At 45.2% G+C, this 16,663-nt stretch overlaps 1 protein-coding gene across 2 annotated transcripts in view; it reads right to left on the reverse strand.

The window, feature by feature from the left end:
• CACNA2D4 (calcium voltage-gated channel auxiliary subunit alpha2delta 4) overlaps window positions 1–16,663 on the reverse strand; it is a 152,643-nt gene that overhangs the window by 29,900 nt on the left and 106,080 nt on the right. Inside the window, exons 25-28 of one of the 2 annotated variants that reach the window (XM_075941238.2) lie at window positions 14,842–14,903; window positions 10,371–10,385; window positions 7,378–7,422; window positions 3,934–3,996 (exon numbers count right to left, since the gene is read on the reverse strand). In XM_075941238.2, the coding sequence (XP_075797353.2) occupies window positions 3,934–3,996; window positions 7,378–7,422; window positions 10,371–10,385; window positions 14,842–14,903 (185 nt within the window). The remainder of the gene's footprint in view (window positions 1–3,933; window positions 3,997–7,377; window positions 7,423–10,370; window positions 10,386–14,841; window positions 14,904–16,663) is intronic. The other variant, XM_089769280.1, reaches the window with a different exon arrangement.

The raw sequence follows: 16,663 nt of genomic DNA on the forward strand, positions 1-16,663 counted from the left end.
CCAGTACCAGATGCTCAGGAAAGGAGGGTGCAAGAAACCCCACAACAGAGACTTCCAGAAAAATCTGTTTAAAGGGGAAGTTCCTTCCTTAACCCCCTTTCAGTTGGTGACTGATTTATACCTGGAAGCATAAAGTGTATACCCCCTTCTACATTTTTTAAACTGTACAATGTAATTGTGGATTGTTTCATCAACCATCTAAATGACTGCTATTTTATACACAGATATTGGCCTCTGTTTTTAATTCTACTAAGTTCTTGACTCTTCTGTGGCCGTGAATTCCAAAGTTTATTGGAATGAAATAAAACAAAGGTTTTCTTTTATACATTTTTTTTCCTGTTTCATTCACTGTCCCTTATTTCTTGCATTGTGAAGAAATGTAAATGGATGTAAATATTCATCTTAAAATTAAAACGTCATGATCTTTTCAATCTTTCTGCATGTGGTTTTCTCCCCATGTTGCTAATCATTTTTTCAGCCATTTCTGAAGACCCACTATTTATGCTGTATCTTCTAGAAGAGGGTGGCCAGGACTGAACATACCGTTTCAGGTGAAGGCATATCAATGACTTGCATAATGGCATTACAATAGTTGCAATATTATTCTACCTAATACTTTATGCATAACTTTTTTTTTTGATATCATGGTTTCACAGAGCAGATGTTTACATCGAGATGTCCACCATGCTGCCCAGGTCTCATTCCTGAGAGTTAAATTAGAACCCAGGCATGTATACGTGCAGGTCAAATTATTCCTTCCTACATGCATTACATGTGTCAGTACTGAATTTCAACTCTAACTGTACTGTACATTTGCCTCACTTCATTAATTCTTTGATGTTCTCCACAGTCTTCTCTAGTTTTGACTAACCTAAATTTTATCTGCACATTTCACCATTGTGCTCTTTCCAAGGGGGTGGGACTACAGAATTGCCAGGCCCCCCGAGCAAGGTGGAGGGACATCTCTGTGCTTCCAGAAGGGGTGGGGCCTCAAGAAGCAGAGGCAGGGCTGAGGCAGCCAGCCCTCAGCATGCCTGGAGCATGTCCCATCCCTGCTGCAGCCAGCCATTAGCACCACCTGGACGGAATACATTGCCTATGGCTCTGGTAGAGATTTAAAGAGCCTGGAGCTCTGGCCACCGTAGCAGCAACAGTGGTGACCAGGAATCCCAGGCCCTTTTGAATCTCTGGGCCCTGGAGCAGTTCTCACCTTTGTCCCTGTCAGTGGGTCTGGCTCTTTCCCTCCTCCCTTTCCAAGATTATTATATTAAACAAGACTAGTCCAACTATGGAACCTTGGATCATCCCTCCGAAAACCTTTTCTATGTTGTAAATGGACAATTTATTCCTATTCTTTGTTTTCGGTCTCAGCTTCTTTCCAGTCTATGACAGTACTTTATTTCTAACCCTATAACTATACAGCCCCTCATGAAGAATTTTGTCCTTATTCTCCTTACTTGCTCTGACAGACCAGTGGGTCTATAAATTCTCTCTCAGGTTTCCTCTTTCCAATTTAATTAAAAAATTTGTTTTTGGCTTTTTGCTCTTCAAATTTTTCATTAATTTCTACCTGTGACAGTCTATATCATTAAGTAAAGACAATGAGGAGTCCTCTGGCACCTTAAAGGCTAATAGATTTATTTGGGCATACATTTTTGTGTGTCAAAAACCACAGTGTCGGATGCATGCAGTGGCATGCAACCTCCTCATTAGAAGCATGCAACCTCCTCATTCTTTTCAGAAACAAACTAACACAGCTACCCCTCTGAGACTTATACCATTATGGTAACTACTTTTACAAGACTCTGATAAATTGTGTACAAAGTATGCCTTTTGAGGTATAATTTGAAAGCTCATAATCTGCTGAACATTATTGTCATAGTAAAATATGGATATCATCAATGTATGTAAATTTATAGGATTCTACTGTCTATCATTGCTATAACATGCTTCGAGTTAAGAAAAGCAGGCACAAACCAGTTTTTCAGGAACAAAGGACAGACCATCACCCAGCCTGGTGTTGTTGAACTATCACTGCCCTAAGCAGCCATTCTTCAACAACAAAGAAGTGTGAATGAGAAATTTACATTTCATCAGAGGAACAATTAAGACTTCATATCCACAAAAGACTGTTAATTGCACCCCCAACTGGTGAAAGAGGGGATAGTGCATCTGACGAAGTGGGTCTTTGCCCACAAAAGCTTATGCTCCTACACTTCAGTTAGTCTATAAGATGCCACAGGACTCCTCGCCGCTTTTGCAGATTCAGACTAACACGGCTACCCCTCTGATACTTGGTATAAAAATGAGACAATTCACCTCTTCTCCCATCTCTTTGTTCTTGGCATCAAGACCATACCTTAAGGGCAAGGAACTAAGGGTAAGTGTCCCAGGCTGAAAGGGGACCCAGTCTGTGAAATTTATTATAACGTATGGTGAAGAAATTTTGCTTTTAATTTTGTTTGGTAGGTTAACCATTAGTATGCATTTTACTCTTATTTTCATTTTGTAACCAACTTTTATGCATCATTACTTAAAAATCTGTCTCTGTAATTCATAAATGTATCTTATTGTTTTATCTTAACCAAAGTGTTTGACTTGAAGTGTTTGTGAAACTCCATTTGTCATAACAAGGCTGGTGCATATTGTTTTCCTTTGATGAAATGATGTACTTTCTATGAGCCTGCATTATTCAGTCGCATGCTGGACAGTATGAGATGTGTAGTTCTGAAAGACAAGTCTGGGACTAGACAGCTTGCTAGTGTTGCTCTACAGTTTAATTCATGAGTGGCTAGTGAGTAGCTAGGAATGATTTTACATGCTAGAGGCTGGGTGTGAACGGCCTAGGAGTGGATGTTCTTACCCCAAAGCTGTATTAGAGGCATCCCAGGTAGGAGACCTGAGGGGACAAAGCTGTTTAACAGTCCACACTGTGCCTTGGGGAATGTCACACCATCTTACATTGTACCTGCATAGTTTATGCTGCTTTCTACTGACTTCACTTGAGCTAGATTTCCATTTTCCAAAGGACATTTGTTTGGCTTGGGAACCTGGCTGTTCAACCACACTGATTCTTTTCTTGCCTTTCTGCTTTATACTAGGAGACTGAATGCCTTTTGTGAAGCTCATAAGTCAGTAGCCTCCAAGGTGAGGGTAAGGGTTTTAATTTCTTTACTTTTGACTTAAAAGCCTTTTAATTAATTTTTTTTCATTATCTTTAAAAATTCCCTTTTTAAAGCTCAGTCACAGGGCCTTAGGTACTTCCTCAGCTTCCCCCGATGATGTTGAACATAATTATCTCGTGGCTGCTCTTAATGATTCAGCTAGGCCATTATTTATTCAACCAACTCCCAGAGAGAGAATGGTATCAACACTCTATCCTTCTCCAGTACCCTTTTATCTGAAACTGGCAATGCACATTACAGGCACCGATCCATTCATCAATTAAGGCTCACAATACCCCTAGGGAAGGGACAGGTAAGTATTGCTAGCCCCATTTTAGAGATGCAGAAACTGATGCACTGGAGTGACTTGCCCAAGGCCGTACATCTAGTCTCCTTGCTCTCCGCCCTAGGCATAACCTCCAGACCCACTCACTACCCAATTGCTGGGGGAGGGTTTCAGCAGGTTGGATGAAACACGGTGAAGCCATTCTGTTTAGTGTTGATGTCTCCACCTCCTCCCATCTGCCCCAGGCGTCCCTCGCTAGCAATTGTTTTTTCTGATGCTTGGAAGGAAAAGTGAGAAAAGAGGGGCCTGTTCTGTGTGTCTAAACCCTCGGCCCTTGTTCAGGACAGTTGTAAGGAGGATACTGTGCTAAATGCCCTGCTCTGCTGTGCAGGGGTCCCATCCTGGGTCTGCATATTCAGTAACTGGAGGCCGATGCAACTGAATTCTTCCCTCTGTTGCATAAGCAAGCCTGAGTTCTCTTACCTCTGTAGATCTCTTGGAAATGAGTATAAACCCATTATTATCAATGAGGAAGCAGTTCAGATTCTGCAAAGATAGAAGGAAAAGGAAGTGAAATTGCAGACAGCATTTTGGTTATGATTGGTGGTTTACAGTTACTAGCATAAAAGGGGGGGTAGTACAGCCTAGTAGTCAGGACACTGTCCTTGGGCTTAGGATACCTGGGTCATACTCCCAGCTCTGCCACTACCCTGATGTTTGACCCTGGGGAAAGGACTTCCCCGCTCTGCCTCTGTATACTATAAGCAAATAAGACACAAGGTAGGAGGGGAAACAAAGTGTGGACTCTGTGGCAGAGATGGTCTTTTACTACGTCTGTGTGGGGTGCTCCTGTATTTAGAGACTTTGTGCATCTGTCTGTCCGTGAGTCTGTTCGTTCAAGAACTCCTCCTTAATGGTAAAAGCTAGGACCACCAAATTCAGTATGCAGCTTCCTCTTACCCTAACTTAAAGCAAGGTCAGAATTTTGTTGTGCCAGGAGAATGGGATGTGACTAGAATGAGATTGTTTTCCATAACATGGAAAGGGAAGGGTCTGACAGAGGAATAATGATGCTTCACAATGACTACAGGGGGCAGCAAACGCAGAGGCAGTTAAATTGCAGAGTGACCTTGGGGATGGCAGACAGCTGTACCAGGAAAAAAGTGGCCAGCTGGAACTGGGGCTTTACATATTGCCAACCACCGGAGCAGGTATGTGGCACCCCGCTCCTAAACCCTGCCCACCTAGCCCTTGGCTGCAATACCAGATGGGTGGAGGAAGCCCTGCTGGCCAGGAGCCCTAGCTTCCCTCAAGGAGTTACTGTGGAGCCCAGCCCTGCCCCCCTGCGACAAGTCACTGGGGGGGATGGGGCAGCTCAACCTATGACAAGCCACCAGCCAAGGGTACCAGGCAGCCCTCTCCCCCCCGCATAATGAGCCACTGGCTAGTAAGGTCAGGCAGCCTGGCAGTGCAGCCCTGACCCCCCGGGAGGAGCTACTGTCAGAGCAGTGCCATCCTCACTGCCACAGGCAGCCCCAGTAAGCCCCCCTCAACCTTCCAGAATCCTGCTGTGAATCCCGCATCCTCCTGCCCTAAGCCCCTCCACACCTCCCAGCCCCTTGTCCTGACTCCTGCACCCTCCACACCTGCAGTTCCCTGTCCTGAACCCCCCCCCACCTCCCTAAGCCCCAGCCCTGTCTCCTGCACTCCCCCCTGCCCTATATCCACAGCCCCTGCCCTGAAGGACCCAAGCAATACTAAGTAAGTCTTCTAGTCTAAACAATATTTAAGAAAACACCGCATGCTGTAGGAAAAGGAAACTCTTCAGGATAGCATAATACTACTTTGCATTTACCTAGCGCCCTCCGCCTGCAGATGTTTAAGTGCTTTACAAACAATAGTGAGTTAATCCTCAGAGCACACCTTGTTATAATGCCCATTTCACAGTTGGGCTATATAATGCTCATCAGGGCAAACTGTGAGTCAGTGGCAGAGTGAAGAAAAGAATTTGGGACACCACTCCTAACAACCAGTTCTTCTGCTCTAAGCACCAGATGATCCTGCCTCTATCTAGGTAATTTTTTAAAGAGAAAAAGGTTCCAGAAAAGGGGGGTAAGGGCGTGAGTGCTCTGATCAAGTGCCACCATTTCGTGGACAATGCTAAACTTCAATATTTTGCAGTTTATCCTATTGTCTCGGACTGAGGGTGAAATTAAGATTCAGAAGAGACCCTGAGCCCAAAAGGATTCTCCTCCGACCCTACTGCTCCAGAACAGAGCTGTGTTCCACAGTACAGCAGCCTGTGGAAACCCGGGATGGCACAACCATAGAATGGAGAACACAATGAGCTTCTCTCCCTAACAGGCATCCTCTTCAGCTGCCACTAGAATCCACTGGCCAAGTCAGAGACGAGATCGATGCACTCTGAGCCCACATATGCTGTCCTATGGCCCACCCAAACTCATCTGAGGAAGTGGGTTTTGCCCATGAAAATTCATTTTCTCTCTCTCTCTCTCTCTCTCTCCACACACACACACACACACACACACACACACACACACACACACACACACACACACACACACACACACACCAAACCCTTTAGTATTAATATACACACATACACACACACACACACACATTGGCAAAGCTCCAGCTATTCCCCATCGGTCTTGTGCTACGGGCGGGTTGTGTTAGCCTCAGAGGCTCGCTGTGGCCCTCCACATGGCCTCTTGCTCTTTACTCAAAGCAGGAGCCACAGCCTACTAGGCCATAGTCATCACAGGCTAGTTCATAAGTTTGGGGTAACAGCCCCTTTGGAGTCCTGATCTGCCTTTGCAAGGCAGAGGTTGAGATGTTGTGGGGAGGTGTGTGGGGACCCCAGGTCCACCCACTACTCTAGGTTCTGGCTTAGGGACTCTAAGGCAGCAGCAACAGCCAGGGTTACTGCCACTTGCAATCAGGCAGCTTTTCCCTGGGCCGCTTCCCCAGACAATCCCTCCCAGCACCTTTCCTTTGGTACCTGCTCATCAGTCCTCTGCTTGCACCCACACAGCTCCTACACACAGCACTTTCTCCTGGCTGTCCTACGCTCTTTTCCTCCCCCCTTCCTTGCCTGGGGGAGACTTTTAAAGTGGCACCAAAGGCCTTGATTGGCGGCAGGTGTTTAATCAGCCTGTATCTTCCATGAAGCTCTAATCGACCTCAGGGTGCCTGCCTGATTATGCTGCTGGTAAGTTTGGGGCTTTTTTTTTTAAATCAGGGAAAAGAAAGCAGTTCACCCAAGCCCCAGCATGTCTTCCCTCCATCAGTGTGCGGCAGCCGCTAGTTTGGCTCTGTCCTAATATATATACATATTTCTTCGTCTCTAAGGGTGCGTCTACACAGCGGCGCTATTTCGGGATAAAGTCTGTTATCCCAAAATAGCACTGTGAATGTCTTAACAGCACACCTGTTATTTTAAAATAACAGACCGCTTATTCGAGTTTCTTGTAAACCACGTTGCGTGAGGAATAAGGAAGACGCTGGAATAGCACTAATTTCAAAATAGGCTGCCTCGAAATAAGGCACGCAATTTGTGTGGGTCAAATTGCATAGCTTATTTTTGAGCTATGCGTGACTCTGTAGACGTACCCTAAGGTGCCCTAGGACTAGGTCATGTTTATGGTGATTTCACCTGACCCAGACCAGCCGCTGGCAGGCCCTGGTGGTAGGTCAAGCCCTAAACTGAATGTCTGGCTCAGGAACAGGATGACTCTGGTCATGGTCCTGCTGAGCACTTCTTGTAAGGCATTGCACAACCCTGACTCCCAGTGATTTCCATGGGAGCCACAGACTCCCAGAGCCTCCCTGGATCAGACCTTCTGCTAATGACCTCCTCAGCAGTAATCTTCACAGAGACACTTTAAAAAACTCAATGCAACTTACATCGTCCTGACAGCTCAGCGGACACACGCCATCCACATCACTGCACTGGAAAGAAACAGGTGAAGTTAAACGATGTCAGTGCATCATCTGTTTGTACATCCTCTGGAGGCTCCCCGACAAATGGTCTACATCTCACAGCTGGGTCCAGATCGATGAGTGTGTTACCACTTTGAAAGAGACTGTCTGTGCAGCACACACTTAATGCCTGCCATGGAGGCCAGCAATGGTTCTGCTCTCTACCCATAGTCTAAGTCCTCAAAATAACAAGTCTTGTCTTCACTGAATATAACATGTAAGCCTGCCTCTGTCTCCTTTTCCCACTCTGAACAGGGCCTTACTCTTTGCATAGGGTCTGCTCATAGAGCAAGGCCCTACTCAGGGCTTGTCTGTCCTGTCAATACGTGGCTAGCTGGGGCAGAACACTACAGCAATCTAGCTTGCTGAGCACTAACTGGCTGTGTGGCTCTTGCTTCGCCAGACAAGCATGTCAGAGTGCACTAAGGGAACTTGTAGTGTGTTGTAGTGGGGTCATCTGAGGCACTTTAACGGGTGGCAGGCTAGAGCGCTGTATGTGCACAGCCCAGCTTACCACGGGCTGACTGGCAAGCCAAGTCCTCAATGTAAATGTGTCAAAAATCAAACCCTCTAGTATTAATAACAAAAATTATTACACATTGGAGAGAAAACATAGGGTGTGTTTTTATGTCTCCCAGCATCTGCACCAAATAAAGGCATTACGTTTTAGGGAGGGACTATTCTCAGGCAGAGTTTTTTCCAAACAGCTAATGACACAATAGAATTTGAATGTGCTCCGTGAGTAGCCTCAGGCACAATCCATTTTGTTTCATTCAAGGATCTACAGATACCAAAGTTGACGTGTGTGTCACACCATTGAACTGGATAGGGACAAGAGGAGTTAAACAGTGAATAACAAAAGCCTCCAAGTGCTTATTCATTTCATAACTATTCCATGTTTGAGGTGACTGCTTGTATCTGTCTCTTTGTGTTATCTTGTAATGTTATTTTCCTTGGGGGCTGAGGAGGGAAAACAGTGTTGCCAATTTCTCTACTTTGGGTTCCCTTCCTTCCATGGCTTTTCTGAGATTGGGGGAAGAATAATGACAAAGATGACAAGTCTTGCCTACTGTGGATCAGCTGCTGATTATTTAAAAACTGCAATAAATTATATATATTTAAAAAATAACTCCCTCTCCACCTGCGCTTCCTGGATGTCTCTAAAAAGCTGCAGATGAATCAGCCTTTCTAGTCACCATTAAACTATTAATTTTAGTTAGTGTTGTTTCCCATCTCAGGATTGGCATCCTGTAGGCATATTTCAAAGGACAATCAAAGAATTTTGTTAGTTTCAGGCTCTATGGCTTTATGTATCTTCATGCCACAACTACAACTGTTCTTCACATCTTAATAGTTTAATAGACAATGACATTATATTGATCCATTGATGTGAAGGTGCAAATGTTGCCATATCATGATGGGATTATTTCATCCCCACATGATATATGCAAAAAAATTGACAGCCCAAGACCACACTGGATTTGCTCTGGCTTGTCTGGCTTACAAAATATGACCATAATTAACTCAACAGTATTATTCATAGGGATGGAGATTAACAAACTAAGGATAAGTCAATTGAGTTAACTCCAGGGATAGTTTGGGCCTGTAATGTCTTTTGTCTCATTGTGTCTTTTGGCTCAGGGTTTGAAGTGATTTCTCAGAACTACTGGCTCCACCATCACCCAGGGATGGAATTTTCATTATACTCTAAAAACGTTTCAGGGGTGTGAAAGTTTGTGTAAATGAGATATGGATGCAAGCTGCAAATACCTGGATCCAGATTTTAGACATCTCAAAGGTTAAGGCTGTTCAGATCTGAGGGTTTAGTTGAGCCTAAGATAAAGTCAGGGGCCACACAAAATTCAAGTCCAGATCCATGTTCAGATATCAAGCCCTTCCTGCAAAGTAAAGGTCCCAGGTTTTGGTTTGAGCCTACCTCTAGTTTTTATAAACAATGAGTTGTCCTGTGGCACCTTAGAGACTAGCAAAAATCTATATAGTATCATGATCTTAACTTCAACTCACCTGCAGTGGGTTTTGCTCACCAAAGCTTATAATAGTATATATATTTTTATTAGTTTCTAAGGTGCCACAGGACCTCTAGTTTTTATAATGTTATTGTGCCTGCTGATGAGAGTAGCAGAGAAGTGTTTTCTAATAAAGTACACATGGAAAAGTGAATAGTCTTCCAAGGTAACTTTTGAATTTATCAATAAGATTGTATCATCCTGTCAGTGGCCAGCTGGGGACTGGCTCAGAGAAGAGTGATGTAGCAGAATTTGACAGAACCTAAGAGTTCAGATGAGAATCCCAAATAAATTTAGGAGAATTATTTTCAACATGAAAGACCCCACAATACCCATTCCCAATTCATGTACGCCCATCTACATGCATAAATTATAGCAATGTCGTTAATAGCATTTGGATAGATTCTCATCTCAGCATAAGCATAAATCTGGAAGAACTCTCTTAAAGCCTTTGGAAGAAATAACTCTGGGTTTGCAGCAGTGGGAATTCTTGTTTATTGCTCGAAAAAGACCGGGAAATGTATATAAAAAACCCACAGGGTTGTGGATAGTTTAATTTGTTCTCCCCATTAATTTGAGACTGCTGCTTCAAACATTTCTGCATCACTACTCCTTCTCCAGGGGCAAATCCACATGAGGCTCTGTAGTGTCTCAGCTGGGACTCTGAATCACTACGCTCCAGTCTACTTTAAGCTTTGGCAAAGTTACTGCAAAGGCAAAACCACAAGATAAGTGGGCTTGACCTATCTGCAGCTACTACAAGCAAGGGACAGCATATACAATACGACGACAGAGAAAATACATGTGACAAACAAAGCATCACAGAACACAGGCAGGGACGCAGCAGGGAACTGTGGGCAATCTCTATGTCCTGAGCGCCTGTCTACTTACATCAGTGTCATTGGGCTGCGAGGGAGTGTGGTATGCGGAGCAGTGCAGTATGTAGGAGAGAGATGGAGAAAAAACAACAACAAAACATTCATTAGTGACTCCTTACTGAACTGCTGGCTTGTGCCAGTCAGTCGGGCAAACTTCTCTTTCCCATGAGTGAGTGTCAGGAACAAGACTGCAGCCCTGATGCAAGAACCACCTTTCAGCTTCTTTATTCTCCCTTCCCAGGCTCATTTCACTCCTGGGAGTGAATGTATGTGAATTTATTTTTACTTTCTGGGGTCATGTCCCCCAGAAGGTTCTTGGACAACCTCCTTCCAATAAACTGCTTTTATAAACCTCCAAGGAGCTCCTTCTCATGGGAATCTTCCCCCAGATGACAAAGGGGGTGCTGTAGTCGTCATGAACAGAACAGATTATGAACAGGAGGCGACCAGACAACTCACCAACACCAGATTCTACAAGCTTCTCTCCTCTGAGCCTACTAAAGAATACCAAAAAAACCTAAAAGAACTGCTCATGAAGCACAAGCACCTCTCCTAATTCCCGACCAGAAGTTTTCTATCTGCTACCCAAGACACACAGGCTGCATCTAGACTACAGCCATGTTCTTTCGAAATTAAATCGAAAGAACGCAGCTTTTCTTTCAATGGCGGTACTCCTCATTTCACGAGGAATAACGCCTTTTTTTCGAAAGTGCTCTTTTGAAAAAAGGTGCTATGTAATGCAAACTGTGCTTTTTCAAAAGAGCATCCAGAGTGCCTGGGTGCTCTTTCGAAAAAGCAGCTTGCTTTTTCGAAAGTACTGATTGTAGTCTAGATGCTCTTTTTCGAAAGAATCTTTTTCGAAAAAGCCTCTTTTGAAAGAGGCTTGCAGTCTAGATGTAGCCACAGACCAGGACATCCTGGACAATCCAGCCTCTCAAGCATTGGCACACTTACAACAGAATTATCAGACTATATTGACTCTCTCCTCAGACCCTATGCTGCCAGCACATCTACCTGTCTGAGACACCACTGACTTCCTGAGGAAACTACAGAACATCAGGAATCTTCCTGAAAACACCATCCTGGCCACCATGCACATTGAAGCTCTTTACACCTACATTCCACATGAAGACAGATTACAGGCTATTAGGAACACTGTCCGCAATGACATCATTGCACACTTGGTTACAGAATTCTATGACTTTGTCCTCACCCACAACTGCTTCCAATTCAGAGACAATTTGTATCTTTAAGTCAGCGGCACAGTTATGGGAACCCGCATGGCCCCACAATATGCCAATGTCTTTATGGATGACCTTGAACAATGTTTCCTCAGCTCTAGCCCTCTGGTACCCTTACTCTACTTACGCTACATTGATGACATCTTTATCATATTGACCCATGAAAGAGAGACCCTTGAAGAATTTCACAGGGATTTCAACAATTTCCACCCCACCATCAACTTCAGCCTGGATCAGTCAACATGAGAGATCCATTTCCTTGACAATACAGTACAATTACATGATGGACACATTTCTACCACCTTATACTGGAAACCTACTGACCGTTACATTTACCTTCATACCTCTAGCTTCCATCCAAGACACATTTCTCAGTCTATTGTTTATAGCCAAGCCCTAAGATACAACCGAATTTGCTCGAATCCCACAGACGGAGACAAACACCTACAGGATCTATATAGAGCATTCTTAAAACTGAAATACCCACCTGGTGAAGTTAAAAAAAACAACCCACAAACAGATCGACAAGAGCTTGAAGAGTACTAAGACATGAATTACTTCAAGATAGGCCAAAAAGAGAAAACAACAGACCACCACTTGTCATCGCCTACAGCCAACAATTTAAACCCCTCCAATGCATTATCAACAATTTACAAACTATCCTGGAAAATGACCCCTTACTTTCACAGGCCTTGAAGGAAAGGCCAGTCCTTGCCTACAGACAACCCCCTAACCTCAAACAAATTCTTTCTAGTAACCACGCAGCACACCTCCGTCATAATCATACAGGAACCCACCCCTGCAATCAGCCCCGGTGCCAAATCTGTCCACACATCTACACAAGCAATTTCATCACTGGAGCCCAACACATGAGCCACTACATCAGAGGCTCATTTAACTGCACATCCACTAATGCAATCTATGCCATCAAATGTCAACAATGCCCCACTTCCATGTATATTGGCCTAACTGGACAGTCTGCGGGAAAGAATTAATGGACACAAATCAGATATCCAAAAAGGCAACACGTTGAAACCGGTTGGGAAACATTTTAACTTGCCCAGGCACTCATTAATGGATCTCAAAGACACCCTGTTGTTTCAGCCCAATTCCACAAGCCAAATACACAGAGAAGCATTGAAACTTAACTTCATTTACAAGTTTGGGAGCCATCAAAAATACATGAATAAAGACATTACCTAGCTAGCACATTACCTTCTACATCCTAATGACTTAACCAACTAAACAATGGGTACTTAACAATTTGCACCTTCTCTATCAGTTTCTTGTAACTTGAACACTCTTATTCAACTACTTTCCCCCTTCCTTTCCCTCCCCAGCTCCTATTTCTTTTTGGACATGAACTTTTAATACTCCAGCTCATGATACCATCAGCATGTTTTGTTAGTCTTTAAGGTGCTGATGGTCTATTAGTTGTTTTTCAAGTTTTTCCAGATACAGACTAACTCGGCTACCCCTCTGAAACTTTTGAACATGTAACCAAGGCACCTCAGTTTCCAGCTTGCCTAGAGCTCTGCCATTCTGCCTCCCCCCCCCCCGAAATAAAAACTCTTTTCCATTCCCCTCAGGCTTTCCAGACATAGTGACTGGTTTCCTGAGCTTGGATCAGAATAATTCAAACCTGGTGGTCACAGTTCTCTCTGCTGGCCCTCACTTTTCCATCTGAAGAGATACCTTTCCTCAATATGTTGCCCATATTCCCTAATACAGTGGTTCTCAAACTGTGGGTGAGGAACCCAAAATGGGTCATGACCAATGTTCCCTCTAATCTTTTCCATCCATGTGTGGAAGATTTTTCATGCACCAAGGCATGTGCAAATGTGTACCACCAGGAGAAACAAAAACCCACCTCAGGGCACTTTGCTAATGAGCTGGGTGGCATTTGAATCCTTTCTGAGCAGCCACACAGGCACACAGTTTATAGGAAACACTGATCACAAGTAGGGATGTTAAATTTTGATTAATCAGCTAATCGAGTAGTCGGTGGAATTTCCATTGACTACTTGATTAGTCGAGAAGTGGGAGGTGGGGCACTCGCCATCCCAGCTGTGCCTCTGCCTTTTAAATGTAGCAAGAGCCCTGACAGGTTAGAAACTAGCACAGCTTAGCAAATTCCTCCTCTTCCTCCTCCTTCATCATCATAGCTGTCATCAGCATAGTAAAGGAGGGCAGGGAGGTTTTGTGCCCAAAATTACAGATTTCCATGATGGTTACGAAAGGCTGAATGAGCGCAAGCCTATTTCCACAATTAATGTGTCAGCTGCAGCGGAGTTAATGCCAGGCCAGGATTCTGACACTATTAACTCGGCGTTCCTAGAACAGACTTGCAGCTCATGCAGCATTAGAGCTATCAAAGGCTTAGAGCAGGGGTCTCCAAACTACGGCCCGCGGGCCGCATCCGGCCCGCGAGGCCCTCTCATCCGGCCCGTGGAGACCGTCCCTGGGGTGCCGCCGAACGGGCCCTTCTTGCCGCGGGGGGGCCCTGTCAGGGGTGTGCGGCGTGTACTCACGCCGCGCCGGGGCAGGAGAAGCGGGCCGCTCCGCTGACAAGCGGCCGCGCGGCGGCAAACGGCGCAGGGGGCGGGGGTTAGCACGGGCGGCGTTCCCCCGCCCAGACTGACAGGGCAGCCGGCCAATCAGGGGGCAGGAGAAGCGGGCCGCTCTGCTGACAAGCAGCCGCGCGGCGGCAAACGGCGCAGGGGGCGGGGGTTAGCACGGGCGGCGTTCCCCCGCCCAGACTGACAGGGCAGCCGGCCAATCGGGGCAGGAGAAGCGGGCCGCTCCGCTGACAAGGGACAACAAATCTAAAGCCAGAAATGTCTGCTATTTTGGCATCCAGGAAACAATTTCACCATTCACACTAATACAGGTGTTCATGTGTAGTGTATCAATGTGTTATTAAATAATAACTGAATAAAATAATATTAAATAAATAATTAAAAACAACATCCATGTTTTGATTGTTTTTTATTTGGACCTCAAGTGTGTAGTCGGCCCCCGAACTGCTGTTTGATAGTTAATGCGGCCCTCGGGCTGAAAAGTTTGGAGACCCCTGGCTTAGAGAAATGTGTAACTTAAAACTAATCTACCACATAAGTCTGTTTAATACAAATTTCACAAAAGCCCTCATGGAAATGCCACCAGAAATCAATGTGCATAGCATGGGACAAGCAAAAGAAAAGTGGTGAAATTGTATCTCGGCAGAATTACTGCCAGTCCTACCTGCCGCGTAGCCATCCAGAACTTGCGTTGGAGTAATTCCAACTTAATTTGCACGCCCACAGCTACAGGGAAACAAAAGTAGGAAGGGAGGGCAGAGGGTGAGAGAGAAAAATAACTGCAAGTTAAGAAAGGAAAAAATATTTGCATGAAACAGCGGGAAGAAATTGTAATCACAACTTGGTTCCAAGTGTAAATGACGATCTGACAGGTAAGCACTGAGTCAGACAGTCAAGTGAGAGTCAGAGGTTTAACAGGGTGGGAAAAAAGGAGGTGTCAATTGCTGTATTGAAATATTGACACCTCCCTCCCACTAAACACTACAAAGCTACATACAGATAAAAATGGCTTTGCTCTTTGGCTGTCAGATATTTCCAGGCCAAGATGGACTGTTATGATCATCTAGTTGGATCTCCTGTGTATAATGCATTTTGACTCAGAAAAGTAGGCCAGTGTTAGGAGTGGGCTTGAGGCTCCAGCCTCTGGGGGGACTGCAGCCTGAATAAAGACTACATCTTCTCCACAAATTAAGCCATAATTGTAGGCATGGTAGGGAAGATGTGGCAGCATGGACTTTAACATAGGATAACAACCCAAGAATGTACCGTGCTCCCCAGTGGGCTAACCGGGGTGGCTAACCTGCACTGAAACTGGGCTGCTGTGTCTTCTATGTCAGCGGTACACAACCCGTGGGTCGTCTTCCTAGGGAGGTGCTTTAAATTAAAGTGGCTGCAACAAAAAGATCTCTAGTTTTGTTTTTTGCTCAACAAATTTTTTTCCTGGTTCTTGGGGTTGTGAATGAAAAAAGGTTGAGCACCACTGTTCTCTGTTGTTGTTACCCATGCTTGCCAGATTAAATAGTTTACCATGATACCCTAATCTGTGGTGTAGATGTCCCCCCTAGGCCATTCTCGATCAACCATAAAAGCTGTAAAGCACTCAGAAATATAATACAAGTCAGTGGAAAAGGGGAGATTTTAAATCAGTGGTCTCCAACCTTTTTAACCACAAGATCACTTTTTCAATTTAAGTGTAATGTAAGATCTAATTCAAACCCAAATTCCCACTTCCTTCCCACCCCTTCTCTGAGTCCCTGCCCCTGCTCTACCCCTTTTTTGAGCCCCCTCACCCTACTCACTCCATCTCCCTTCCTCCCCCGCCATCATTCACAAGGCTGGGGTAGGGGGTGCAGGCTCTAGTCTTGGGCCCAGGAGTTTGGAGTGTGGGAGGGATTCTGGGCTTAGCCCAGAGTGGGGGATTGGTGTCCAGGAGGGGTTTCAGGGTGCAAGCTCTGGGAAGGAGTTTGGATGCAGGGAGACTCATGTCTGGGGCAGGAAGTTGGGTGTAGAAAGAGATTCAGGGATGGGACAGGGGTTCAGGAAGCAGGTTTTGGCTGGGCACCATTTAACTGAGACAGCTTTCAGGTGGTGGAGCAGTGGGGTTAAGGCAGGCTTACTCCTGCCTGGCCCTGCACCACTCCTGAAAGCAGCTGCATGTACAGCAGTGGCTGCATGGTGCCATGTGCTGCCCCTCATCTACAGACACTGAGCCCACAGCTTCTACTGGCCACAGTTCTCCATTACTGATCAATGGATACTGCAGAAGCGGTGTCTGCAGGCAGGACAGCATGTGGAGACCCCCTGCTCTGCCTGTCTCAGGGCCTGCAGGGACATGCCAGCCCCTTCCAGGAGCAGCAATTGCCACAGGGATAATGACTCCAGCCAGGGCAGGTTAGGCATTTTAGAACTCACTACTCAAAGAATTACATTTAAGCATAAGAGAGAAATGAAAATTATGAAATGGACAGACCAGTCAAACACCAAAA

This window comes from Pelodiscus sinensis, chromosome 1, assembly GCF_052426305.1.
Source record: "Pelodiscus sinensis isolate ZL-2025 chromosome 1, ASM5242630v1, whole genome shotgun sequence".
NCBI classification, from domain to species: Eukaryota; Metazoa; Chordata; order Testudines; family Trionychidae; genus Pelodiscus; species Pelodiscus sinensis.